Source organism: Numenius arquata, chromosome 8 (assembly GCF_964106895.1).
Source record: "Numenius arquata chromosome 8, bNumArq3.hap1.1, whole genome shotgun sequence".
NCBI lineage: Eukaryota > Metazoa > Chordata > Aves > Charadriiformes > Scolopacidae > Numenius > Numenius arquata.
In genome coordinates, this window is record NC_133583.1 from 38,539,323 (window position 1) to 38,565,907 (window position 26,585).

Consider the following 26,585-nt stretch of genomic DNA (forward strand, 5'->3'; position numbering starts at 1 on the left):
TTACGAAAATGAAGTAAAATCATCTATTGTTACATTTATCATTTATTGCTTACATAGACTGATAAATATTACCCTGATATCCAGCTGATGTTTTTACTTGTTTCTTACTTTAAATATAAATTCTGTGTAGAGAAGTTGCATCTCTTAACTGTGGTGTTGCTGTCATAAGAAGATAGGGTGGACGTAGTAAAAAATAATACGGAGGGTGGGCAGTTTATCATCCTCTCTGTTGCCATCCTCAGAGTAATTTTCTCTGTGAATTACAGAGAACAGACTTGTACAAACTTTAGTTTGCATTGCTTATTGCTGGCAGTGTATATATTTAACAGGCTTTAGCAGATGCTTGGATAACTTGTGTCTCCAAGATTTAAATTGCTGCTCCTTTCTGCCATGAGGAGACTTCTGAAGCAGGTGGGAAGGCTTGAGCAGAGTGGCTGTGGGAAGATTTTGCCAAGAATATGTACAGAGGTTCTCGCCTCCCAGTGGGGCAGCCTCTGGCTGGTAGCGGATCTCAACACAGGTTTTGGTAGACCCATGAGTCATGTTCAGAGGATCAGTCAGTTCAGTCGGTTGTGTGTGGCACAGTCGTTCTCAGCCAGGGAATAATGAGTCACAAACTTGTGAGTTTCCAGTCCTTGGTATAGAAAATACCCAGATAGCTGCACTCGTGGTTTCATTTAGAAATGAATGAGCAGTGCAAAAGTTGAAGGCTGTATACTTCAGATCCCTACTGAATACTGACTTTTAGTCTTTTTTAAAAAAACACATATTAAGAACTAGCATATTATTGTCACAAATGCAGAAATGCTAGTTTCTGAAAAAAGCAAACAGGATCTTAATACAAATATTTCCTGAATAATATAGCCACAACACTAGTTGCAAGTGTCTATTTTAATTGTTTTGCCTATTTACTGTCCTGCCCTTGTTTCACATAACCTCACTTATTCTGATCCATTCAAAAGGATGTTGCTGAATAATTTTTCTGTCTGGTTGTTCACACTATATTATCTTCTTTCAACAAATCGAACAAGTTTGTCTCTCGCTACAGGGACTTTGTGCTGCTATTCTGCTTATCTGACTTAAAGGCAAGAATCAGCCTTGTGGTATTATTGTGTCCAGTTGTTTGAAAATCACTCTTATTGCTTCTCCTGTGCCGAGAACCACCTTCATACAGAGGCAGAGGAAGCTCTGTCGTTGTTATAAATTCCCAGTTACAAATTGCATATATATTGATTTGTTGTTCTGTCTAATCTCCACTTGCTTTGTTGTCTCACCAAGCTATTATGTCTTTTAGAAGACAATAACAGGTTCAGAATTATACGATATTTTATTTAGAATTCATTGTGTTTAGCTGAATAGTCTGTAGAACAAAATAATACGGAACAAAATCAAATGTAAAACTAGGCTTCCTAGACGTTCTTACAGTTTAGCTCCGATGTTTGCATTCAATGTTATTTAAAAAAAAACTTAAGGAATCATTTGTGTTGAAGTGATGTTCTGTTAGGCAATTTAGTAAGCTGATGCCTGTTCAGAGGTCTGAAAGTATGTTATAGCAGCTGTTTGTATTGCTTTTGTATGTGTTCTTTTTATAATAGGTTTAAAAAAATATTTGCCTACAACTTGCAGGCAGGCAGATGCTTTCACTGTCCCTACATTATGTTGCTATGTTTTCCTCTATGTATGCATCAGTGCCAAAACCAGTAATAGGTTACTGCTCATGCAGAAATTTTTTTAGCCATGACACGAGTGACTGTTGCTTTTTATGTAGATTTGTGCAAACAACCCTATCTTGCTAGGATTTCAGTGTGCCTTTTTTAACTTAATTTTGTGGATGATATTAAATTTGATAGGGATGTAGTTATAAAACCAAGTTAAATTCTGTGTTCTGCTAGCATACACTGTTCCTAAAATAGCAAATATTTAATTAATTTGTTCTATGTGTATGAGAATTTTATGAATAGATTAGGTAGGATCCAGTCCTCTTCACTAGGTTCAGAAGACCAGCAGAACACTGTGTGAGGACTTCCTACGTTAGTGGTTCTCAGTTCCCCTCTGTGGTAGAACACTTCTGGCACTGATGTTTATATTATTTGTGAGTTTGAGAGAGACAAAAATATGAGCTTGAAACTAATGGGAACCATTTATGCAGCCCTTTTTTTCCAGAATGGGGAATACCTTTTACAAGTGTTTTTAACAATGGTTTGGGAAGTTTGCTTTTCGTGATGTCACCAATATACATGCGCTGTTTTTCTGAAGTTGTTCACCTGGTAGTCAGTAGCTGGAATGAGTTCTTTAAACTACTTTAAAATGATCCTTAACACAATTTGTTATCTGTGGACACTTGGAATAATGTGGCAGAACTCAAAGCACATTGTACTTTTATAATCAGAATTACTATTTTGGTAGAACATTCTGTAGTTCTTTTCCCAAGGTGATTTCGTAGCAAGAGAGCGAAAATATCTTGTGGCAAGATAATTGTGCATGACAAGGCGTTGGTGGTAGAGTCCCCCAGGTGGTTATTTAAGTGGTGCTCTCTTGTGTGTGACATCTTGTTCTGTCCCCCTGTCCCTCTCCTGGGCTTTATCAGCACCCCTTGATTTCTGTAATCTGTATTGCAGGAACTGCTTATGCTGGTTGCCTTTTGCACTGCTGAAGGCTATAATTATTATGGGATCTGAGATGGCGCACTGAAGGCTGCATGGAGGTGTTAAGCTTGCCCTGCATCTTGGGGTCCATGCTGCTCTCTTGTTGAAAAGGCAACTTTGATGTGTGGTTTTATATGATCTCCCATGGACTTTATCTGCTGAAGACTGAGGACCAGATCGTTTAACAATTATGTTGGGGTCTTTACTGAACCTGCCTTCATGTTGGTGATAATGAGCTGTTTGAAACAGCCATCTATATTACAGTAACTAAAGAATAATTTTCTTAATTGAATTGTAGAAAAATGTGATGCTAGTATCTTAAGACTCAGCACGCAGTATGGTTCAGTAATGCAGACTTTTCACTGGCGCCCATGTACTCCATTTAAAACCCTGATTGTACTGTAGCAAATTGCTCAGTAGACTGAGAGTCCAGATAATTCTAAATTACATTCTGCTGCAGAGCTTTCATAGCATTCTGTTTTCGCTGTTTGATTGTTTTAGGCTAACTAAAATACACTGAATTGTACTTTAGGATTCTAATTTAAAATTTTTTTCTTCTTTTCATAAATACCCTTCCTTCTAATGAGATCACGCTCGTGGTTATATTTTATTTTGTGAGATGCCAAATTGATATCCTTTGAAATAAAGTTTTGGTGTACTTCAAATATTACTATGTGGTAAGGCATCAATATGATTCATCCGTGACATCAAATGGGCCACATATAGAGGTGACAGTTGAATTTCCATGACTGTTCACTCATTTGCCTCTGCTGAGATGATCACAGCTGTTAATTCATACTAGTGGAAGTAGGTGTTTATGTGATTTTGGCACTTCTCCCACACAAATGTGGGCTGCCTTTAATGATGTGTTTCATTTTGGCAGACAGTTGGGCTGAGTGAATGCAGTCTTTTAGACAGCAAGGACCTATGACGATGTACAGCTGAAACATTTTATGTCAGGTTTACCTTTGTTTGTCAGCCTTCTTAAGGAAGGAAACCTACTGCAGGTTCATGAGGAGTCACCTGATTTTAAGTTGATGTAAATTAATGTTACTGTTGATAGAATTTGTTCTAAAGCTCACTGATTCTTGCATTATATCAATATTTCACTTTGAATTCTTTAATTAGGAAGGTTACATGTCACTGAAGAAATGCAGTGCAGTTTGCCTAGCGCTGGCTGGATTTCAGAGTGACTCTGTGTGGAAAACAGTTGTGGGTACAAACGCATTAGTCTCTATGTTTTTAGAGTTGCATTTTAAGTGAATTTTCCCTCAGAGAATTTTAGGAAGTTGGGAACTATTAGTGTTTTTGTGTCCTGTTTGTCACAGGAATTGCAGTTGTGGATCGAACCACTGTTTCACCTACTTCAGTATCTCATCATCATCTGGGCCAGATTCTTCAGAACAGTAATCTGTTCTGGTAGATATCTGTGGAGGATGTAGCACCCAAGGGTTTTTGCAAGGTGCATTTGCAAAGGCTTGTTTTGTGCCCAAAACATTCATTATGCTATTTTGCGTTAGGGCTCGTTATGCCATTGCAGTCTACTGCATAAGCCACAGTGTTCTTGTATTACGTAGCTGTGGTCTCCTGTTTAAAAAGAATATAACAAAATGAGAAAGGTGCAGGGAAGGGCAGTATAGGTTTTCAAACGTATGAAATAATAAGGAACAGCTTAATAGAAAAAGGGGGATTTTTCAGCTTTGAAAAGAGGCAACATAGCGGGAGAATACGAGAGGCCTGAGGAAAGAGAAAATTATTTGCTGTCCTTTCAAGTACAGAAACAGGAAGGTATCCAATGGGGGTGGTAGGCAGCATATTCAAAGCAAGCAAGAGGGGATACTTCTTCATCAAACTGACCTAGAAAGTGTGTTCTGCTAGACTTAAAAAAATGAACAAAAAACCAATACAAAACAAAAAAATCCCTCAAATTTTGTGTGGTCAATGTAGTAGCTTTTAAGTATTTCCAAAAAGCCGTGTCATTAACACTGGAAGTGCTTTTAACTCTCACTTGAGGTAATGCAGTATTAGAAATGATTCGACGAAATAAAAATTAGTCTTAGAAATCATCCAAATACATCTTTGCTCTGAAAGTCTTGCTGTAATGTATGAGATAAAGCATTAGAGTCTTAGAACATTGTAATTATTTATGGAATAAATGGTATTAAACATTTTCCCTGACTGTAGGTTGAAATAAATATTTTACTTGAAATATCTATGTTTCTATACTTAGTGCAGATCCTACAGGTCCTGTGGTGACACCATCTGTTTGAGAACGTGTTCGCAGAGACGAGGTGTGTGCTGGGTAAAAACACGGTCTGTGTGGAATTGTGTATTTAAATCTTATTGACAAAACGAGTTGTAGTATAGTACCCATCTGCTTTTAATACTGCTTTACCTGGTCTGTGTTATCTGGAAACATCAAACGTTCGTGGAGCTGTATCGCCTTAGGCTTCCCATTCTTCTGGTGTGATCAACAAAGTCTCTAAGGTGTAGGTGGCCTGGCAGCAAGGTCTCCTCAACTTCCCTGAGTGTCTGGGCTGAGGCCTCTCGTAATGAGGGGGAACGAATGTCCCTGTGATTCCCTTCGCTGAGCCACGTATTTTGGAAGATTATGGTTTGTGGATGTTTGGGACAGCCTGTGTCATCCTGGCCAATCTTATCAGCTGCTGAGAAGTTGCTTCATAAACCTCTGAAGTATGAGGCCTGCTTGGGGCACTGGAGGATTTTGCATCCAGTGTGGTCTTTTATCTGTATTCTGGCTAGTGTTGAGCCTGCCTGTGTTGCATGGGTCCTGACGGGCTTGCCAGGAAGTAGTCGGAGAGGTTTGGCAGGGTGGGTGGCTGTGGGAAGGGCGGTGTGTGGCTGAAGGGTTCCAGTGGCAGGCAGAGGTGAGCAGCCATGGCGGAGGCCTTCCTCCCTCCTGGTGGATGCTGGCTGTCTTGGGGCTGTCCTCCCTAGTCCAGTAGGGCCTCTGGGAAGCTGCTGGGAAAGCAGGCAGAGCAACGCAGGCCATGGCGGTCAGCATGCTGAGGGCGTCCTGCCTGTTGACATGTCAATGCAGTGGCCTAATGGCTGAAAAAGATGGAGGCCCTGTTCCCCGCCTCCCTGCCCTGTCCAGGGTTTTGATGTGTTGGGAAGAGGAGTGGTTTTTCTGCAGGTTTATATTTGGATTATAAATAAATTTTGATGTAAGTCATGTAATTAGATTACTTAAACAGTAATAATTATTTATAATGTAGTGAAATCATTATTGCCTATTTTTAATCATACTTAGAATTTCCCTTGCTTTAATCTTTATGTATGTGCTGAAAGCTTATAGTTTAAGACATTTCAGAGGTGAAATCACCTCAATACATATATTAAAAAAACTCCTTCAGATTACAAATGATTTTTTCTTTAAACAGTGGAATGGCATGTGAGGGGAGCTGCTGCTTTTTCTATTCATTTACTATAGTTTGTATACTTAAAATATTTGTACTATAAACTTGTATGACTTTTTTTCCTCACTGTCATGATGGAGAGCAATACACATTTTAGGGCCACCTTCCTCTTTGTTTTCTTTCATATGAGGCAGTGGGGCAGAAAGCCCCTCTTACAGAGTGGGACGAACCCCCCTGTTAAATAGTTAAGGGGGTCAAGCTGTTTAGCTTTCTGCTGCGGTTTGATTATTTGGCTGTTAGAAAGGCTCAGCACTTGGTCTGAGCTTTGGCTTCACTGAGGACAGAAATGAGGGTGGAACACCTTGCATTTGCTTGCTCGATGAATGAAGGTGAACCTAGGTCACCTTAGCCTGGGTAATTTTTATTTTACTTTTGAGCAGAAAAAGATGCTGTATTTGGTACCCATTGTTCTACTTCAAATTGCATGAGAATCTGGGACCATTAAAGCAAACTCTGGATTTGCTTTTAATAACTCTATTATTGTTACTGGGAAATGCTCAAATGCAGTATATGTGGTAATCAAGATAGCAGAAGCATTTAACTTTCTCAGCCAGATAAGTAAGATGGAGCTCCATGCAAGTGTATGATAACTTTGGGCAGCTAAGTGACTTCTTCCTCAGCTTTTGAGATCTGAACTGTATGGCACTCAGTGCATGGAAGATGACATTTGATGCCGGGTCAGTATGTTGAAGTTCCAGAGAATATCACAAGTGTAAAAATGTAGTCAGTACATTCTCTGACCACTGAGTTTTCACTTCCAATCCTGCAAATTTATTGTTGGTGTTTGTTCTTAATTCTTGGCTATTTACACTGGTTTTTGGTTTCGGCTTCTGGACTTAGCTGTTCTACTTACTTGACTTGGAATCCTTGAGGAGTGTTCTCTGAATATATCAGAAACCCCTGTCCTTGCCACAGAAAGCATGATCTAATAAACTGCAAACCTGAAGTGACACACCAGCAAAAATAGAACAGTGGATTTTTAAAATAGGTAACTCGAGGACAACGTATTCATATTTGTAGAGCTATACTTGCATCCTTAAGGCCTTGCTAGGAATTTATTCCATGATCGTAAGAGCTTGGAAAAGACTAGTCATATGCAATTCAAGAAAACATTTAAAGTATTTAATGTTAATACTCATGAATGTTAATAAGAATATTGTTCCTTCCTGTTTGAAATCATAGACCTAGTACGTGATCGATGTGATCTGCTGGTAAGAAATAGAAGAGCATAGGAGTTATTTGCGTTAGGTTCACCTTTAACCCTGTAAAGTCATGTTGTTCCCTCCCCCCCCGTTGTGTTGAATTTTCATGCAGGATTCAGTGGTGACAGTTTTGGAGACTTTTTTTTAAAGTGCTTAGAACAGAACAAGCCAGTACATGCTAACTTAAAAAATGACCTTAAAAAATCCACACTGTAGGTCTTCAATGGTTCTTATTTTTTAGAGGTGAGGCAGAAATAGTTAAAGCGATTGTGTTTCTGTAATGGAACTGAAGTCAAGTGTGGATCCTTTCAGGTGAGTTCTGTGCCTTTAGCCTATATATATGAAAGTCTTTAGCCACACCTTCATAGGGCTCCTTACACCCCAAAATTAATTCCCTTGCACAGGTATAGGCAAAGTAAGATGTCTTCTCTTATTATTACATTAACATTAGAGACTTGGAAAAACCAAGCACAGTCGTGAATAAAAGATACTAGGATACACTGGAAGCAGCATCTTAGTGTGCATCAAGCTAACAGTATGAAAGAAATGTGTTGGGTGTTTTCTCCAGCGCTGATGTGAAGATCTGTATTTCACACTGTAGCTGTAAGTTTTTTCATGATTTGAGTGTGGATAGGATTTTTTTTTTTTTCTCTCTGATCATGAAAACACTGAGTGCTAATTTGCTTGAGCATTCATTTTGCTGTTTGAAAGTGTCAGCTAGGCTGTGGTATTCAGGGTGTTTTTTTCCCCCCCAATAAGTTTAAATACATTAGGTAGGTGTAGGTTTTGAGGTTTCTGTGTCTATAAAACAATTTCATACAACTGCTAATATTTCATCAACTAAGTTGAAATGTGAATGATTAGAAATCCTATATTGGGACCAATGACAAGATGTTGGAGTAGAAAATTAGTGTCCTTTACAATTCTACCTCTTACAGAAGCAGTTTTCCATGTTAAAATTGTAAATACAATTTAGCGGACAGTGACTACTGTCTTTCTTTAAATGGCAGTTTCATAAATAGTTTTGTTTGAAGCATTTTAACACCAAAAGTTTAGCACATAATTTTTTTTGTGTCTGGCTTTTACTTCATGTTTTTCCACAATTTAATAATTAGCAAGTCAAGTCTCTTTTTACTTCAGTGGTCTTTCCCATTGCATATTTCTCTCTATTGGTCTATTTTGTTTTTCTTTTTAAACTTTTGTTTCACTGTGTGTCTGTTCCTTTCCTGTTCTTTTTCCTGTGGTCCTCTTTTCATTTCCTTGCTGCTGTCTTCCTCCTATTCTTGTTCTCCTCAGGACTGTTTTCTGTGTTCCCTTTGTCTTCCTTATTTTTGCATTTGTTTATAAGACACTGAGATCCTTTGTGAAAAACATTTTAGGGATGCAACTTTGGGATGTAAGCCAGGTAGGGCTAGTGATTTGAAAAGGTAACTAAGCACAGGAACCCCCTAGCTATTCTCTGTGTGCTTAATACTGTGTCCAGTTGCTGTTCTTTTTGACAAGATACTGCAGAGTAAAATTAAGTCTTGCTAGCGGGGAACAAAGGGATACGAATAAAATTTGCCCTTTGCAACAGGATGCTGTCCTGATTTCCCACCCGTGCTTCTTGCCAGTTTCACTTGGGGAGTTCCTGTAGTTGAGGTGCTGTGGTCTAAAATTCCCATCTGTTTAGCGACTGTGTGCTTTCCTGAAGCTCTCTTATTTTTCATATTGCAAAACAGGTAAAGTAGAAAAGTTTTCTTGCTTCTTCACGCAGCCTAGTGTCTCCTTTTCTGATGTGCATGGTAGGACATGAAGGGTGTTTGCTGAATGTTTTGGTGACGAGTTTCCAGTTTCATGGCTTATAGGAGTACTTGACTTAAGGGACAGAGAGAACTGAAATGCTTTTTTGCTTTCACTTGCTTGATCAATGCTATAGTGGCAGCATAGCCAAGGAGAGAGTCAGGAATGCGTGACATGTCCTGAGCTCCCTGGCCCCCCTGCCACCCTCTATTCACTCTGTATCATTAGTAATAATAAAAGCTGAGCATCCTTTGTGCATCCTCAGCTTTTTTTCAAGTTTCAATTTCCATTTTCTTTCTCTGAAGCATGGAGAAGAGCAAATGTACATAAACAAAACTTCATACTCAAGCCAAAATGCAATAGACACAATTGAATAGTAGTCAGTTAAGAATTTTAAGAAGAGCATTTCTATGAATATTTCATTACTACATTAACTGAGCAAATAAAGAACATGTTATTAATATTCATACTGTGTTAGCAGTGGTTCAAAGGAATTTAATATGTTTTATAGTTCATACAGCATCCTATGTGTTGTGTAGGCCTTCAAAGAATGCCCACACCTAGGAAGCTAATAGCACTACAGTTTTTCCTAGTTCTTCCTTAATTCTCTGAATTAAGGAATGTCTGTTGCTGTTCTTTGCACAGAACATTTCTTAGCAAAATTCTTCATTTGTGTAATGGTACCAGTCTTGCATGTTTTGTTACTTAAAAATGGTTAAGCAACTACACAAAGAGCGAAGGTGTATAGGCTGCAAGCTGCTGAGATACTCATAATGAGCCTGCCTTTTGCAGAACTCATTGTGCTGTCTCTTCCATCTTTATTACTGTATATGCTTTATACTCTTTTAGAGAGCAAAGTTTAGGAGGTATTTAATATTTGGCATGTTCACTTGTGCTCAGAGCTTTAAAAATATTGATCATCTGAATGATGGAGATGGTTTGCAGAACAAGAGGTGAAATGTAGAACCTAAAACTCAATTTCTTTACTCTGAGTGATGTGTTCTTCCTGTGTGTGTTACTTTTTTTTTTTTTTAAATGTAATTTGCAAGTTAATATGTTTTATCTGAGAGTGAGAAAAAGAATAATGTGGTGTTGTGACACTTAAAACCAAAAAAAATAATCTCTGGGGACAGCCTTGTAGCTTTCATTTGTTTACTGAAAATAGGATCACTCATCCTCTTGCATTGACTTGGTCTTTAAATTCCTTATGGCCATTTTTGCATTGCCTACCCTCAGTAAGAGTCAGGATTTAAAGATCTTTACAAGAAAAGTGACACCCATAGGAACAATAGAAATGTTAAAACTTCCATTCCGGACTCTGTTATTGCTCCTTTCCCTCTTGCTGGCTTAGGAGAAGACATTAATAGATGTTGAATTAAGACTTCATCAGTGGGTTCGTGCTTCATTCATTTAGAAATCCTTACAGCTATTTTTTACTTCATATAGTGATAATTACTCCTGTTGGCAGAGCAGAACTAATCTAATCTGCTTTGGCTGCTGAAAGCTGTGAAGGAGCCAGGAATGATTTCTGTGTTGAATTGTTAACCCTGGATGTACAATTCCATCAGTACCACAGTGGGGCCACTGCTTTATCTGAGTACCTAGTAATCTGGTGCTAATGAACATGCAGATATTAAAAAAAATTAAGAAATTGTGTTATCTAATAGAGGTATAACGTGCTCCTATTTTGGTAACCCTGCTTTTGGGATTGATGTGTTGTTGACGTGTTGAGGAACCATCCAGCCTAGTTTATGGAATGGAGCTCTTGATATATGAGCAGCTGTATCTGTAAGTACCTAATTTTCTTCCTGTATTGGATGTGGCTGAAAGAATTTACAGGAAGCTAGACATTTCCTGTGCGTACACATTATTTAGTAGCTGATGAAACTCTTGGGTCTGTATCTCTAGTTACTGTTGCTTTTTTATGTGTATAGGTTCATGGTATAATTTTGGTCTTCCTCCTATGTAGGTTTGCTATGGTCACAGTATCTTCCCTTTGTGGATAGAAGAGGTGATGGTGCTGTTTGGTCACGGTAGGAAGTTCCAGAATGTCTCTCTTAGATTTGGACTTAGCAGGATTAAAACAGCGATAGTATGGAATTTGTTACTCCTATCAACACAGTTATTGAAACAAGTGACGAGAAATATCTGCAACCCTCAGGGCATTAACCAACTTCTTTGAAGGAAACTTTAAGGAGACGAGTTCTTCTGTTTCAGTGCTTTCTTTCACTGAAACAACTTGCGCATATCAATCATGATGACAGAATATAGAAAAGCAATTCTTCCAGTGAAATCCATTATGGCAATTTTCACATTTCTCCTTGTGTTCAAGAGGTATAACTTCATTATTTTCCTTTTTGCGTATGTTCTCGGGAACAGAGTGGAAATGAAAATGAGATATTCCTATTCCTAGCTAATCTTGTTCTCATCAGCATCCCAGAAATGGACAGGAAAGGTCAGAAGCCCATGTTTTGCAGTAACCGCTGCGGTGTAGAAAGAACATGTAAGTGTTATGACAATGATCTGTTCCTCTTCTTCCTTCTATTCTTGTGTAATTCTTCTTTTCTAGGACCATAAATGACTAATAGAAAAATCTCCAATCTTCACAAGTCTGTATGTGCCTCCTTGCATGTAACATCAGTATTTCAGAAATTAAAAAAAGAAAGTGATTGTTTCTTCTGAGATGTGTGATTTGAAGCCAAATTTGCTCATCTGATCACTTCCCTTTTATATACTTGCTTTGAATGTCTGGCCTTTCCTCAACTATTTTTGTCATAAAATGCTTGCTGTTACATAAAACCCCACCATGTGTTGTTTATGCCTATAAGGCTGTTTAAAGACTAGGCTAAGGCGAATAGCTGCAGCTGTATACTTTATAAAGTGGTGCCATTTAGAGGAGGAATAGGAGGGGAAGATTTCCACTTTCCCTGATTGACAAGCCTTATTTCTCCCACAGGAGACGAAGTGGATTTAGTAGACAGTTGGCTAAGCAGAGTCCTTCCTTTTCTTTGTTTTTACTCTTTCATCATAGCTTCAATGTGATGGTGGCTAGGAGCGACTGGCCTCGGCTTTCATGCAGTTATTGGGAACCTCCTGAAGTTTGCAGGGGCCCTGCAATATACAAAAAAGCCTGGGAACTGCGGTGACAAAGGGATGGGTATACAATGTCAGCAAAAGTGAATCACAGTGGAAAAAACCTACCTTCTCTGACATAGAGTGATAGAGATCGATTTTGTTTTTAATACCCCTTTATAGCCTAGCATCTATTTGGAATGTCTTGGATGCTCAGTATGTTCTCTCGTTTGTCCTAGATGCAGTACGAATGTCTGTTGATCCAGATACAAATATAAAGAAACTGCCAACTACCCAAGCTTTCTTCCTTGCTTGTGACTAAATCACCATAATAAAAAGGAGGTGGAAGTTGATGTAAATATAAATAGCTGTTTTTTTTTACTATTGGTAATTAAAAAAAAAAAAAAAGTCGTTGAAAGTGGATTAGAGCTCTGTCTTTCGTGAATGCTTGTCGTTTCTTGGCCTTTCAGTTTTTACTCGCCTGACTGGTGTTGCTCTGTTGGAATTTCATATAAATGTCTCACGGCAGAATTTGATCTTCAGAGCTCTTTGTGTTGGTCTCTGAACACCCTTAGGAGTGCTTTTAGTAGAAAAGATACATGTAGATACTGAATATTATGGTCTGCACTAAACAGACCTTTATTCCATTGAAGTACTTCAGTGCTAAAATGTATTTTCTGAGAAATAATGCAATGAATAGAGAATACATAAAATTGATTTTTTTTTTTTTCTTTTTTCTTTTGCATTTCATCTTTCACTTCATTAGAGGCCTGGTTAGAGAGGTCCTCTTCCCTGTGGGCAGCTATAGTCCTGCCTGTGTTTTTTGTGTCTAATTAGTCATTTCTATTCACTACCCTTTGTAAAATATTTCTCTGCATTTGTCAGCACACATAACCAGGTACTGTGTTGAAAAAGCCCCAAATAGAAGTTTCTCTTTTTTGTGAAGTGGCAAATGTTATGATAGAAAACAGCATGCTTTTTCTGTGGAACTTAGTATAATTTGGTTTGCCTACTCTCTTCCGCTTTAAGTTCAGACAAATAACAGTCCCAACTGTATAAACCATACCTTTTTTTTAGGTGGTAGACACTTTTTTTTTTTTCCCCTGAAAACTTGCTTTTCATTTAAATAAATGTTGTGTTAATGCCTCTCACAAAATTAAATTCAGTGCAGGATGGACCAGAGGCCACTAAAACTCTCAGCTGTTCCATAAAAACATAGTGGTTTATCACAAGTGGTGTCCCCTTTCAGCAGCCCTGACGAAGACATTATTGGTTTGTAGTAGTGTAACTACTTATGCTGTGAAATACTAGGGTGCTTTAGAAATGCCTTGATAATCTACAGATTGAAATATTGAAAATTGTTGTCAGGGTCCTGAACTCCAACAGGTTGTGATTTTGTTGATGTGTCTGGGTGCGCTTTTCTCTCATGGTATGCCTGGAAATGAGCCAGATAAAAGCTGTATTTTTCACTAGTGTGAACTTTTTTGGCTCATGGTATATACTACCCTACTGCAATATTTTTACTGATCCACCTATTAAGAATTCTGGATTGCCATCTCCTAATATAGCCATGTAATTAAAAAAAAAAAAAAAGGAAAAAAGGCAGCATTACCTTTTTCAAGAGAATTTTTTTCAGTTATGCCATCTTTTAATGAAGAGAAACCAGTTCTTGTACTGAAAGACAACGTTTCCTATGGAGGAGGCTTTTGAAGATTAGACCAAATGAGAGATGCCTAGCTCTCCTTGCATCTCTAAGAGAACTGGGTACCCAATTGCTCTTTATGCCTTTAATGATCTCCCTTGTGGTGTGCCGAAGTATAATCTTTCTCTTTGAAAAAGAAACACAGTAATGTAGTAGGTTTCCAAATATCCTGAGGACTGTACTTACTAATGAGAAACTGCAGACTGATGGTGCCTTTTTCTTATTGCCAGTGAGAAGGGTTGTCTTTTATAGAACTTCCTAGGTTTTAGGTGTATGCTCTTTTTAATTTGGAGGTTTCTTTTACTAATTTGTACTTCTTCGTACAACAACCACAGCGATAAAAATTTTTGTTTTCATTGTGGAAAATTGTTTCTTTAGAACTTCAATACAAAGTTTTGGAAATCATTCTGAAAGTTTCCTGGGTAATAGAATCAAAAAACTTCCAAAACATGAGTAGCATATAACAAGTTCTTTTTAAAGATTTCCACGCCCTCCCCCCTCCCCCCCCCCCCCCCCCCCCCCCCTATTTTATTGCAAAATTAGTGCATATAAATATGAACACATTTTTCACTTTAGTAGCCTCACAGTTTATTCTTGTAGCTACTGTGGTTAGCTTAATAGTTTAGTAATAAGCCTTTCACTTCATTTTACAAGAGAAAATTGATGGATATCGAATCATTAGATGCCCAACTAAACTCACTAAGCAGTCTTTGAACTAGCAGAGCGGTTAGACTGTTTTGTCAGGAGGCCTGTTCTGCTAAAGGCACTGTTTGGTGCACACTTGATGATGTGGTCCTATCTCAGGTGCAGGTAGATTTGACAAATGCTTAGTCTGTGGTTTCTAGAGCCTACAAGAAATGTGACCACTGCGTTGTCATATAGTTATTGAATATTAGATTATAATTATGTCATCTGTTTAACATATGATGAATGTCACTTTACCACTTAATGAATTAGTATTTAAAAAAAAAAAAAGGAGGGAGGATATGGGGAATTAGATTCTTCTTTGGTGTCTCTCTTGGAATATTCCAAAGCATTTAATTTATTACTTGCAGTGTAGGTACTTTAACATTTCCTTTAAAACGTGGGCTAAGGGAAACTTAATTTCTTGTAATATGCTTTCCCATCTATTTGCATATAATTCATAGTAATGATAATTTAAACACAAAAGGCTGATGTCACAAAATTCCCTCCAAATTTAAAGTAACCAATAAATCTTGTTGAAAAAATGCTGCCATCTTTATCTGTTATTGTAGGAGACCTCTGTTAAGAGTAATAGGAGAAAATTAGCAGAATGGGAAGGGCATTTTGTTTATGTGTAACTGCTGATACATGAAGCAGTTCTTTTAGCTATATTAAGAAGCTAAATGCAACTCACTAAAATGCTCTTTAGCAAATCTAGGCCAGATTTTAGGCCCGTGACAGCTCTTGTCTCTCCCTTAATTTCTTGCTCTTTTTAGAGGTAAACAACTTACTGCAGCTGTAAGCTTTCTTTGCGCTGGCAGATTTCAGCAGTAACTAATTGAAAGTCGAAACTTAGGTTTTAAAAAGGCAGCTGAGTTTTCCAGTGAGGAAAAATTTGTCAGTGGTTGTGAGAATGCCAATGTAAGAAAGTAACTTGGTATTCAAGTTGAATCAGTATTCTGCATTGAACAAACCTAGTGGCCCTTGATGGCTTTTAAGAAAAATAATAAAAAACCTGGGGGAAAAAAATATATAAAAACCCAATAATCTTTTTGTATGTGTCATGTTGTTTTTAGAACTGTGGACTCCCAAACGAGCTTATCTTCTTGTTCTTTCTGCCAGTGTCATGGTGGAAGAAGCACACACATTTTTACATCTCCTAGACTTCTAATCTTGTAATTCTGACTTAAAAATTGAAATCTTTGCAAAACCAGAGAAGCTTGTGATATTGACTAAGCAAGCTAGATTTGTTGTTGAAATTTCACTAGGTATAAAAACAGCCTGGCATAAATGCAGTATTGTCCTTGAGCAGCCCACTATGTAGCCCAGCACTGGCTGCCCCATGTGAGCTGGGAGCACGTGCAGATGAGGCTGTTTGGAGTGGAGGGAAGGGTGGAGGCTACAGCTCCACGTGGTACATCTGTGGCCCCTTATACTTGGTGTGGCAGGTGGCAGTCACAGATACTTTACTGGGAGCTTCAGCTTGTGCAGGGATTGCTTTTGTGATGCTCTGCGATGAGTTTGTCAGCGGTTGTCTTGATGTCCACAACCTTGTAATAGAGTTGTCTACTCTTGAAGCTTCTCTAGTTGAATTGGTGCTTTCACATGTGTGAAATCTAATCTATCAGGTGCTCTGCTTTTTCTGTGTCTGACTGGTTAGTTCTATGTAAGACATGAAGTAGGGATCCCTGTTGAATTGGTATTTTGTTTTCTCATGCTGAAAGTAAGGAAGTGACATATTTTGTTGGAGTGAGCAGTTTGAGTACTTATTACTCTGCACCTAGGAATGGTATAGCTGTGACACTCTGCAATAACTGCATCCTGGGCTGAATCAAAAGCAGTGTGGCCAGCAGGTCCAGGGAAGTGATTCTGCCCTTCTACTCCGCTCTGGTGAGACCCCACCTGGAGTACTGCATTCAGCTTTGGAGTCCTCAGCACAAGAAGGACATGGACCAGTTGGAACAGGTCCAGAGGAGGGCCACGAAGATGACCAGAGGGCTGGAGCACCTCTACTATGAGGACAGGCTGAGAGAGTTGGGGTTGTTAAACCTGGAGAAGAGATGGCTCCTGGGAGACCTTATAGCGGCCTTCCAGTACCTAAAGGGGTCCTACAGGAGAGATGGGGAGGGACTCCTTATCAGGCAGTGGAGTGATAGGATGAGGGGTAATGATTTTAAACTGAAAGAGGGGAGATTAGATTAGATATCAGGAAGAAATTCTTTATGGTGAGGGTGGTGAGACACTGGAACAGGTTGCCCAGAGAAGTTGTGGATGCCCCTTCCCTGGAGGTGTTCAAGACCAGGCTGGATGGGGCTTTGAGCAACGTAGTCTAGTGGGAGGTGTCCCTGCCCATGGCAGGGGGGGTTGGAACTCGATGATCTTTAAGGTCCCTTCCAAACTGAACCATTCTATGATTCTATGAATAATATCAAAAACGCTGCTTTTATAAACAACATTAAGTTGTAATGTATAGCAATTCTATAATCTGTCCTCATGTAAATGATCCTCATTCTTATGAATCCACTATAACACGAGAATTCTAGGAACTCAGTTTTAACACTGAGTTGCTGTATCAGTATTTTTAAAGTGCATATTCAAAGTACAGCACTGGGTCATTTGAAATACTGTTGCTTATAAATATCGTATTTGCTTTTGAACTGTACTGCATAGAGTAAAACTACAACAGCGTCTTTATGGAGTACTAGTACCTTGTGGTGCTCATCATCAGGAAATGGATATTGCACTTAGCTATCTCTTTTTAGTTATTGCAATGCTATTAATAGTTATTGTCTTTCGTACTGGTAAGGTCTTTCAAAAAGTAGTCTACAGGAAAATGCTTTAAAGACCTTATAAGGAGGGCATTGCGGTAGAAGCTTTATTCTTATCCAGGTGGAGATGATCATAGATGCATGTGGATAACTTCAAGTGAAATAGGCTTTGATTCAGTACAGAAATCAAGGTGGTTTGAGGATCTTAAATCTCCACTAGATAAATTGTAAATGACTTCTCAGTTGCATATTTCATCCTCTCCTGGGTTCCAAATGGAGAATATGTATTCATAATATCTGTAGTGTGTTATAACAGTGCATGTGGGTTCATTAAACATTCAAACTAGACTTTTATCTTAACAGCTGAAGACACTTGATGTATACATGAAGAATAACTTTCTTATATCAATATAATTTTATTAAGGTAACTTTGTTCTTGCTTCTAGGGTAACTTGTTCTATGCTGTCTATAGACTAATTTGTATCTAGTAGCATATTGTCATTTCTCTTTGTTTACGTAAAAAGAGAAAATAGTTTCTGTTCACAAAGTGTCTGTTCAGATTTTGGTTAAAGCTTTTGAGTCTGAAGGGAACTTTTGTGGCTGAATTAAAATCAGTGGAAGATCCCAGCATAGTGGAAGTGCTGACTTAAACTACAAAATTCACTGATAGAATTATTTATAGTTGTGGCCAAAGTGAGCACACAAGTTGCTAATTGACCCACGTGATGCTTAGTATTTTTGTTTTCTTTCCCTAGTTTCTTTGCTTGAAGAATATAAGGACTTTTCTTTCGGCATGTTGTGAAATATTTGGGATGAAGAAAAGTGAACTTTTTGAAGCATTCGATTTGTTTGACGTGAGAGATTTTGGAAAGGTAAGGATCCTTTCAGTTACATCCTGAGTAAAACCTGTGTTCTGATGCTTGAGTATAGAAGACTTTCATGGTAGATGTGGTGCACAAGTTGTGACTAATGGATGAGCATTCATTAGTAAAAAACAGTGGGGAAGAATTAAGAAAGCTGAAGAATTAGATTTACATTGGAGGGGCTAGTAAAGGGCAGAGAAAAATCCCTGGTAGGAAAGTTCTGAAGGTATGAAAAGCATTAGATAAATTAAAAATTCAGATTGAAAGATGCTGAGTTAAAGGTATATGAAATGTGTGAAGGTAGCAAACAGTGGGTGCGTGCTGTCTGGTGGAATCAGAAACCCTGGGCCTATACGTTATAAGACCATGTGGCACAGAGCACATGTTTCTTTATTCTCAAGTGCTTGCAATTAACGCATGTGTCTGCCCTTGTAAATATTTTTTGACAATTGGTTTTAAAATCTGTTGTTTTTTCTAACCTGCTGTAAAACTCAAACACACCTATGGTGGGTTAATGTGACTATTCTAATTTACACAGCCTGAAGTATATTCTGTAAGCCTATGATTAGTTATTCTATATGTAAAAGCTTTTTCCAGTCTATTGTTCATAACCTCCTACGTATTTGTTTGATCTGTCATTGCCAGCATCTGTTCATTTCAACTTCGGTTTCTGCTTTTGAGTCATAGGGTATCATTACCCTAATTCACAGGAAAAGGTCTAAAAATTACCTGAAGTAGCACCAAAAATAGTTATTTATTCAAATTTAGTGGATTTGAAGCACTATTCCTTTTCTTAAGAGATCATAATTTCATTAACTAATTTTTATGCACTGCTTTTTTTATAAATAGACACAGAGGTAAAGGTGACGTAAGAGTGCAAGTGTGAATCAGGGCTCCAATATGAATTTGAAACGGTTCAGTGATTAGTGTTAACGAAAATCTCTAATTATTTTTCTGAATTGTTTGTCTTGTTTTAGTCCTTTGAGTATAATAAGATAAACCTGGTAATTCCACTTGTTCTTTAGTTATGCTGAATATCTTTTGTCCTCATAAATCATAGGTAAGCCAAAGCTTTTGTTAAAATGTGATCTTTTTTACAAATTTAGTGTATTGCTTATTAAAAATTAGATTTATTTTTGTTTTGTTTGTACAGAGGAATTAAAATTGGATTTTTTTTTTTTTTTTTTGGTGTGCTAGCAATATCTTATTTAAGGTATTTATTAAGTCAGGTATCTTAATGTTTGCTTTAAATCTTTGATACCTATGCCTAATGCACAGAAATTTTTTATTATTGTATGTTCTAATTAATTGCTGAGTTTCACATTTCATGCCACATCAACATAACCAGCTTTTTTTTCAATACAGTCTAGTATTGAAGTATTTTGCAGTGCAAAATATTATTGCTGCATCACTGAATATTCAGTAGATAAGTTCTGAATTAAGGCTGAATGTAACCCAACAAATATGTTTGTGGCACTCTTTGATTGTTATTTTAACAGTTTATTTTAGAATATGAATATATATAGGTGGAATAATTTATTAAAAAAACTAAAACTGTCTAACATCCACGATCTTTAGAATTTTATTTCTCCTCTTAAAGTGGATGCAGTGACATGCATTTTTTACCATGTTTGTTGCCACAGTATAGAACAAATAGACTAATTATTCCTGGTACTGGTATTTCAGTTCTAGTGATGGTGATAGTGCTTACAAGCAACGGTTTCTCTAGTCTCGGCCTCTTTAGTGGCCTTTGTCACCTTTCTTGGAAAGCTACCAGGTACAAATGCAGTGACAACTTTGAAAGACACTGGTGTGTGGGATTCTTTTATGAGGCTAACTATGTACATGGTAACAGCTGCTTGTGCAGAGGTGGAGATGTTAAACTGAACAAGCCTGAGCAGTCCTTGCGATAGCTGTGTCGGGCATGCTTTTAGGTGCATAATGGCTCAGCTGTTCAGCTGTTTCAATTGTGTGCTTGTGTGGAAGCTTGCCACACACAAGTGGAGGTTGCAGTATGCTATATTTAGGCTAATCTGTATATTTTTGCTAGCTTCTGCAAAGGAGTATGTAGTCAGCTTCCTAAGGCAGTTGGTGAACTTGAGGCCATTAAGGAAGTGGAGAGGAAAATTACAACTTTATTAAAATATACAGCTAGCCTTATGCTGAATTATTTCTGTGGTTTTAAGTGTATTGTTTGTACAGTTAGTTGAGAATATCTGTAAAGTGGCATGGGATTTCAATTGCATATCTGATATTGTATTTATTACTTTGGAAATTCTGATTGCTGGTAGCAGCGGTGAGAATAAGAAAGCTTATATTTTTCAATTTGTTCTTTGCTTCTCAACTTTCCCCTTCATTTTTTTTATTTCCTATGAATAACAGCTCCAACATAGTCCTAAATCTCCAGCCTTCTTTAAGTTGTATACATGCAAAAGACCAAAAAACCAGTGCGGCAGATTTTTCCTGCTACTGCAACTAAGTTATTCTACTGTTTCTAAAAGAATTCTTTGAACTCCTCTCCCTAAATGCGTACAAAATATGGATGATCTTAAAATTACTACAGGCACAAACAAAAAGGACAACAAGGTTTAGAAACATTCTGTTTTCCAAACTGTTGCACAAATAAATGATGGAATGAGCATGTGGAGTATCTACAGCCTCTAACACAGAGTGTACTGGAAGGTGCCTTGAGATGTCAGAAGCTGGCAAGTACTTATTAGTGGTGAGATATAAATAAAATGTAGGTGAGGTGACTCCATAAGCCTTATATATCCAGTACTTCTAAATGCTTCAATTGAATTTATAAATAAATTACTGAATTTGTTGTCTTACAATGGAATATTCTGTTTAGTATGACAGATTTCGATGGCTGTTTAAGCATGCTAGTGGAGGGAACAGGAGAAATGTGTCAACTGTAAACGAACAGTGTGCCTTCAAGGAAATAAGATTGAAGGGAAAAAAATCAGATGAGAGACCTGGTGATGGAAACTGTCATTTTTTTAAAAAGTACTCTGGTGTTTTTCAACTCCAAAGAAAATGGCAGCAAACCCCTTTGCATGGTAGAAGTAGCAGCTGTAAACTGCCTATATAGTCATGAGACTTTTAATAGCCTTGTGAAATACTGATTACAAAATGTTTGATGTAATGGTGAAACTTGCATTTAATAGCTGGGGTAAATGAGCTGTTTTCAGGTGCTTTGACGTAATGTATGAAAATTTGACTTGAACTTTGTCCTCCACTTTGCAAAGACTTGGATCTCTTGGTGATTAGAGAAAAAGAAGGGTGTATGTGGTGTGGATGGGAATCGGAGGTGAAGCTGAAATAGCAGCATATAAATAGTTAGAGAATAGGTAAAGAAATAGGGGAGCAGGTAAACCCATGAGTATTTTTTTAATGCTTACATTCTGTATGAATATTGATGTCAGCTGTTACAAGATGAAGGTTTTGTTTCTGTTTCAGGTATAATAGCACAGGTTTTCTTATTTTTAGAATGATGGTGCTTGAAAAAAGAGGGGTTACATTACGCAGAAATAGGAAGGTTCTTTAATCATGCTTTCTAAAACTACATAAAACTTGGTTTTCCTTGAGTTCTACAGTATTCACTCATTCCTACTCACTCACCTTTCTATCAGTAAATTTTATTGCTGTTGCATTAAGTTCCTGACGGAGCATGAAATGCCCTCCCACGCGTGTGGGGTGCCAGACAGTGTTTTCATTATGAATTCCATGCTGGAGAGTCATTTTTCACTAGCACAGGGTTGTCAGGTTCTTCCTTTCTACCTGTGTGCCAGAATCAACAAATACTGTTGATACTTGTTCCTTCAGCTCTGTGAGCCTGCACACTCCTTGAACAGCAGTCGTTGCTGTTTGGTATGCTGCAACAAATTGTTGCTATCCCTATTCTCCGAAGGAAGTTTGCAACTAATGTGTTGCAGAAATGGGAATCTGCGGATTAGTTCCAGTGCCCATTGATGTCAATAGACGCTCCCTGGCCTCAGAGAGTTGTGTTTGAGGTCCTGTGGAGGGAAAATGGTGTCCAGATATTGTCAGAAAAAGAACTTTTGTGTGCTCTGCTTCTAAATGGTCTAAGCAATGTATAACTGAGCACAGAGTGTTTTTTATGATGTAACTGATTTAATATGAACATAGCCATAGACCCCCTTAGTAGCGATCTTCGTTGCCCTTCACTGGACTCTTTCCAGTAGTTCAATCCTGCAACAGATGTCTAGAAATAATATACAATATCCAGTCATGATTTTGAAAAACGAACAAGTGGATCCAATATCAACTACTACCAATCAAACAAGTGCCTAATTGTTTAAAAGCATATAACATAATGTCTAGTGTAGACAATTCTCAAGTGACACTTTAAAGGCTAAGTTATGTAAAAGCAAGCAACCGCTGTGAAAACATTGAGTGTGTATACTAAGGTCATGTAGTTTGTGATCATTTTAGTCACTCAGTGCAAAGGAAATCTGGGCTATGATGCAGCAGAAAGTCATGCTGAAGTTGAGGATCCTGGTGTGTTAGTATTCCCTCAGGTTTAACAGATTCCAGGAAGATCAGGCAGATGTGCATGAGATACACCAAAATCAACACAACAAAGAGCAACAGTTATTATAATAAGTTATATACATTTCCAGGAAGAGAGAGGAGGAAAAATGTTTAAGAAATCTTCAATAAAACTGAAGCAGTTGAGATTAACCTCAGTTGTTTTATGTTTTATTTGGTGAATTTAATGAGTGAGGTAATAGAGAAAAATATGAGCACTTTCACTAATAAAGTCATATTAAAACTTCAGAACATTGGGGAACATGCCAAGACATGGGGTATTTTTGTAAAGATATTAAAATGGAGAAAGTCTTTTTCTCACCAGTTCATTTCTCTATCATTAAAAACAGAGCTCTGTATCTTCATCCTCTGAGATCTTTTAGTAGTAGAATAAAAAAAAAAACAAAAAAAACCCCAACAAAAACGCTTAGTGGTTTGCTCAAGAAACTAGCTGTACAATTGCTCCTAGGACTAGCATTTTAATGTTTTCATGTGTGTCAGTGAGAGGGACTGGTTTGGGATGAATGACACTTGAACTCCCTTGAGGTGTACTTGTGAATGTGGGAGAATAAAGAAACGGTAGATATGGACAATTTTCAGCTTCCTTCTCCATGGAAATGCTATGGACAAAATGAGCAAGAAAACACTAACCTGTACCAAAATTGCTAAAATGCTTGGCATGCATGGAAGACCTTATTTGTTAGATATTATTTCTGTTTGTATGGAGTTCCATAAAGGTCAAACACTCAGTAACCTTCCTAAAAGCTTCCCTTAAATCACACCAACAAATGACTTCCAGCCCCGAAGAACATAAATCGTAGTTTTGGGCAAAGTGATGAGCTGGGTAAACGAGAGGGATGAATAATTGTATTAGCTCATCAACCACCTTTTTGAAAAGTCCTTGGAAATTTATAGAAATAGATTGCCATAGTGTGACAGTGGAAACTATTACAAACACTAGATAAATTTAGTGTACTTACCTATAATAATTTGTTGCAGCAATCATCACCAAAGAGTCCATACAAATTGCTAGGCATATAACTTCAATAAATCTAAAACCATTAGCGTGAGCTTATACCTTCTACTTGAGCATATATATTTAGGCCTGAATATTTCAAGATTATGGACTTGAATGTTCTTGTGACAGAATGCTAGTCGACTGTCACCTTGCTGGTCTTTCCAAATGAATCTTCATTAATTTCTTAAAGGTTTGTCATAACTTTTCAAGTTCTAGTGTTTGCTTCCAGTTCATGAAAACGCTACTGATAATCTTCATTTTTGACCACATCACACAGCGTTGAACATACCACAAGTATTCGATCGTTAATGAAAATTCTTATCCAGGGAGCGCTTGGGATGTTTCGGAAGTATCAGAAAACTTTCAGTCCTTGCATAATGTAGGCTTCTGTTCAGTTTATCAGCAAATGTGACCAGGTTTGGAAAGTCAAAGTTAATGGAAACTGCTAATATGAGAGAATAAAACTGAGTTTCTGAGCATGTTTCTCTGTTGTTAAGATGATCTTGTCCAAATGTTAGGTGTATCTGATTGACGTATCCTGGAGACGCTGAACTCATAGCATTGAATTCTGATAGTGTGCATTTCTCTTTGAGGTGGAAGAAGTTTGGAGGAAGAGGACAGTTGGAGCTTGAGTAGGTTGTGTTTAAGATAAAGTAGGATGCTTTTTCAAAAGTAATACTAAACTGGGCACTCTGTTTAAAATGTGAAATGATTTTGTGTAGGATCTTCATAGGAAAGCATTCAGTTTCTTATTGGTCTGTCCTTGAAGAGTTTTGATTACAACAAACTTAGCTTAATTACTATGATACTGGTAAACTGTATTCTTCCTAATGTTTGGTGTCCTTCCTCAGTGCCTGGCCTTTTGTCTGAGCAAGAGACTGACACAAGCAACACTATGAATTGGCTAGACTGCATTTTTGCAGTTACCTGCTTTTCTTATTGTTTCCTGCAGCTCACTTTGAATCTTAGCTGACGGCATCTTGGTAAAAATCAAAGATTAGGAGGCAAATGTCTTTTTGTTGTATGCATTAATGATGACAACAGCCATTGAATCGACTCTGATACATCATCTATGTGTAGTTTTAAAATAATAAATTTGATGACTTTCTTTGCTCCATTCCAATATAAAAAAGTTAGAGGAAGAATAATTATTAAGTTTGGTTTTTTCCTTGTATTTTTTCCTTGGAATGATTTGAAATAGCTAGACTTCTCTTTTTCTGAAAGATGTCTCCTAGTTCATATATATATATATTTATATATATATATTTATATGCATGTATGAGTTTAAACATTATTGAAGGATATCTGTGCTCAACCTCCACCAGAGAGATTTGGGCCACTCTTGAACTCTACCCAAGAGGCACAAATTGCAAGCTAGGGAGATGGTGGGATTTTCTGTGAAGAGTTAGTTAAGCAGGTATAAGCGTTCTCCAAAATTAGCTGCTATCAATATCCTGGGACCAAACCTGGGAGATGCTAGTGTGCTGGTGGGAGGCTGGATTGTGATTTTTTTTTTTTTTTTTTTTTTTTTTCTTCTCAGTCTGTGGAGTCTGCCTCTGTGCAAGCAAGGGGGAGACCACCTACCAGCTGTCTACGGTTGGTAGTTCTACGTAAAGTAGAAGTGTGCTTGAGTGAAAAGTTCTAAATAATTATGTGTTTTCAAAGACAGTAGTTGCTGCTTGTTTCTTTCAGGGTTTGCTCAGCCTGAAGTATGCTCTGGTAGTTAGATTGGTTGTAATTTCATTCACTGCTTTTTCTGTCCATTTTCAATAGAAAGTGAAACTTACAGAGAATGGTTTGCAGCAGGAAACAATCTTTGAGTATTTCATAAAAAGGAAATAGGTATGAGTTGATGAGAAATGTTTACAAAATGTGTTAAGAGGCTTTTACTTGTTGGTGACAGGGCTAGAGAGGTGTTTGCTAATAAAGAACTGTGTTCTGCTGTTTTTGGGTCTTTCTGTGCAAACACTAAGTGTATTTAGGGAGATGTCTTTTGATCAAAATATGTTACAGCAAAATGCTGGATCTTAGGTTTTGGATCTTAAATGTTTTTAACTGTGAAGCATGAGATGAGATTTATTTGGAGAAGTTCTGTTAAATAGATTGTTTACATTTTCATGTTTTTCTTGATGAGATTTTGAAGTTTAAATGTTGGTGGTTGAAAACTGAGGATTTAATTTCCGAAATAACCATTCAATAATTAAGTCATTCAGTGTAAAATTTTATTATGAATGTATTACCAGATAAACTTGGGAACCTGTTTAAAAACAGTTTGAATAATGACAGTTGCTAAGTAGAAACTAATATTACAGAAGAATTTAAAAGTGTTGTCAAAAAAGGTGATTAATGAAAGTGAAATTAAATGACGCACTTCAGCTACTGCTAATCTCTAAAAGTAAATCAGTTTTTAGATTTCACCCAGTTACAGTTGAAAACTGTAATATGCCAGCATAGGTCTCAAGACCTGCCTGTGAAGAGCCTTTGATATGAAGTAGCAACATAGGTACGCTGCACGATGTAGTGTGATGCTGAAGAAGCTGACAAAATAATATTGTTGAGTTTTTGGAAGGTGCTAGTCTGAGCATATTTTATACCCAACTTTTAATCTTAAATGAATAAAATTCCCAAATTAAATAGTTGTGTATAGGTCCAAATATATCTTCAACTGAAAACCGTTTTGTTCTGTGAATGTGTAAGGGACACTTGGCAGAATTAATTAAGGAAACCAGTTGAGGGCTAGTTCTCATAAATATATTTCATTCCCAAAAATGGACTAAGATGCTGAAATGTTTCAAGTGTTTCTAAAGTAGAATGGTTTTGAGCACAAATACATCAGTGACATTGTGCGACCACATAAT

At 37.5% G+C, this 26,585-nt stretch overlaps 1 protein-coding gene across 1 annotated transcript in view; it reads left to right on the top strand.

Moving 5' to 3' along the window:
- The window catches only part of VAV3 (vav guanine nucleotide exchange factor 3), a 165,555-nt gene that overhangs the window by 15,146 nt on the left and 123,824 nt on the right, over positions 1–26,585 (top strand). The window contains exon 2 of the mRNA XM_074152877.1: positions 18,051–18,167. Within this exon, the coding sequence (XP_074008978.1) occupies positions 18,051–18,167 (117 nt within the window). The remainder of the gene's footprint in view (positions 1–18,050; positions 18,168–26,585) is intronic.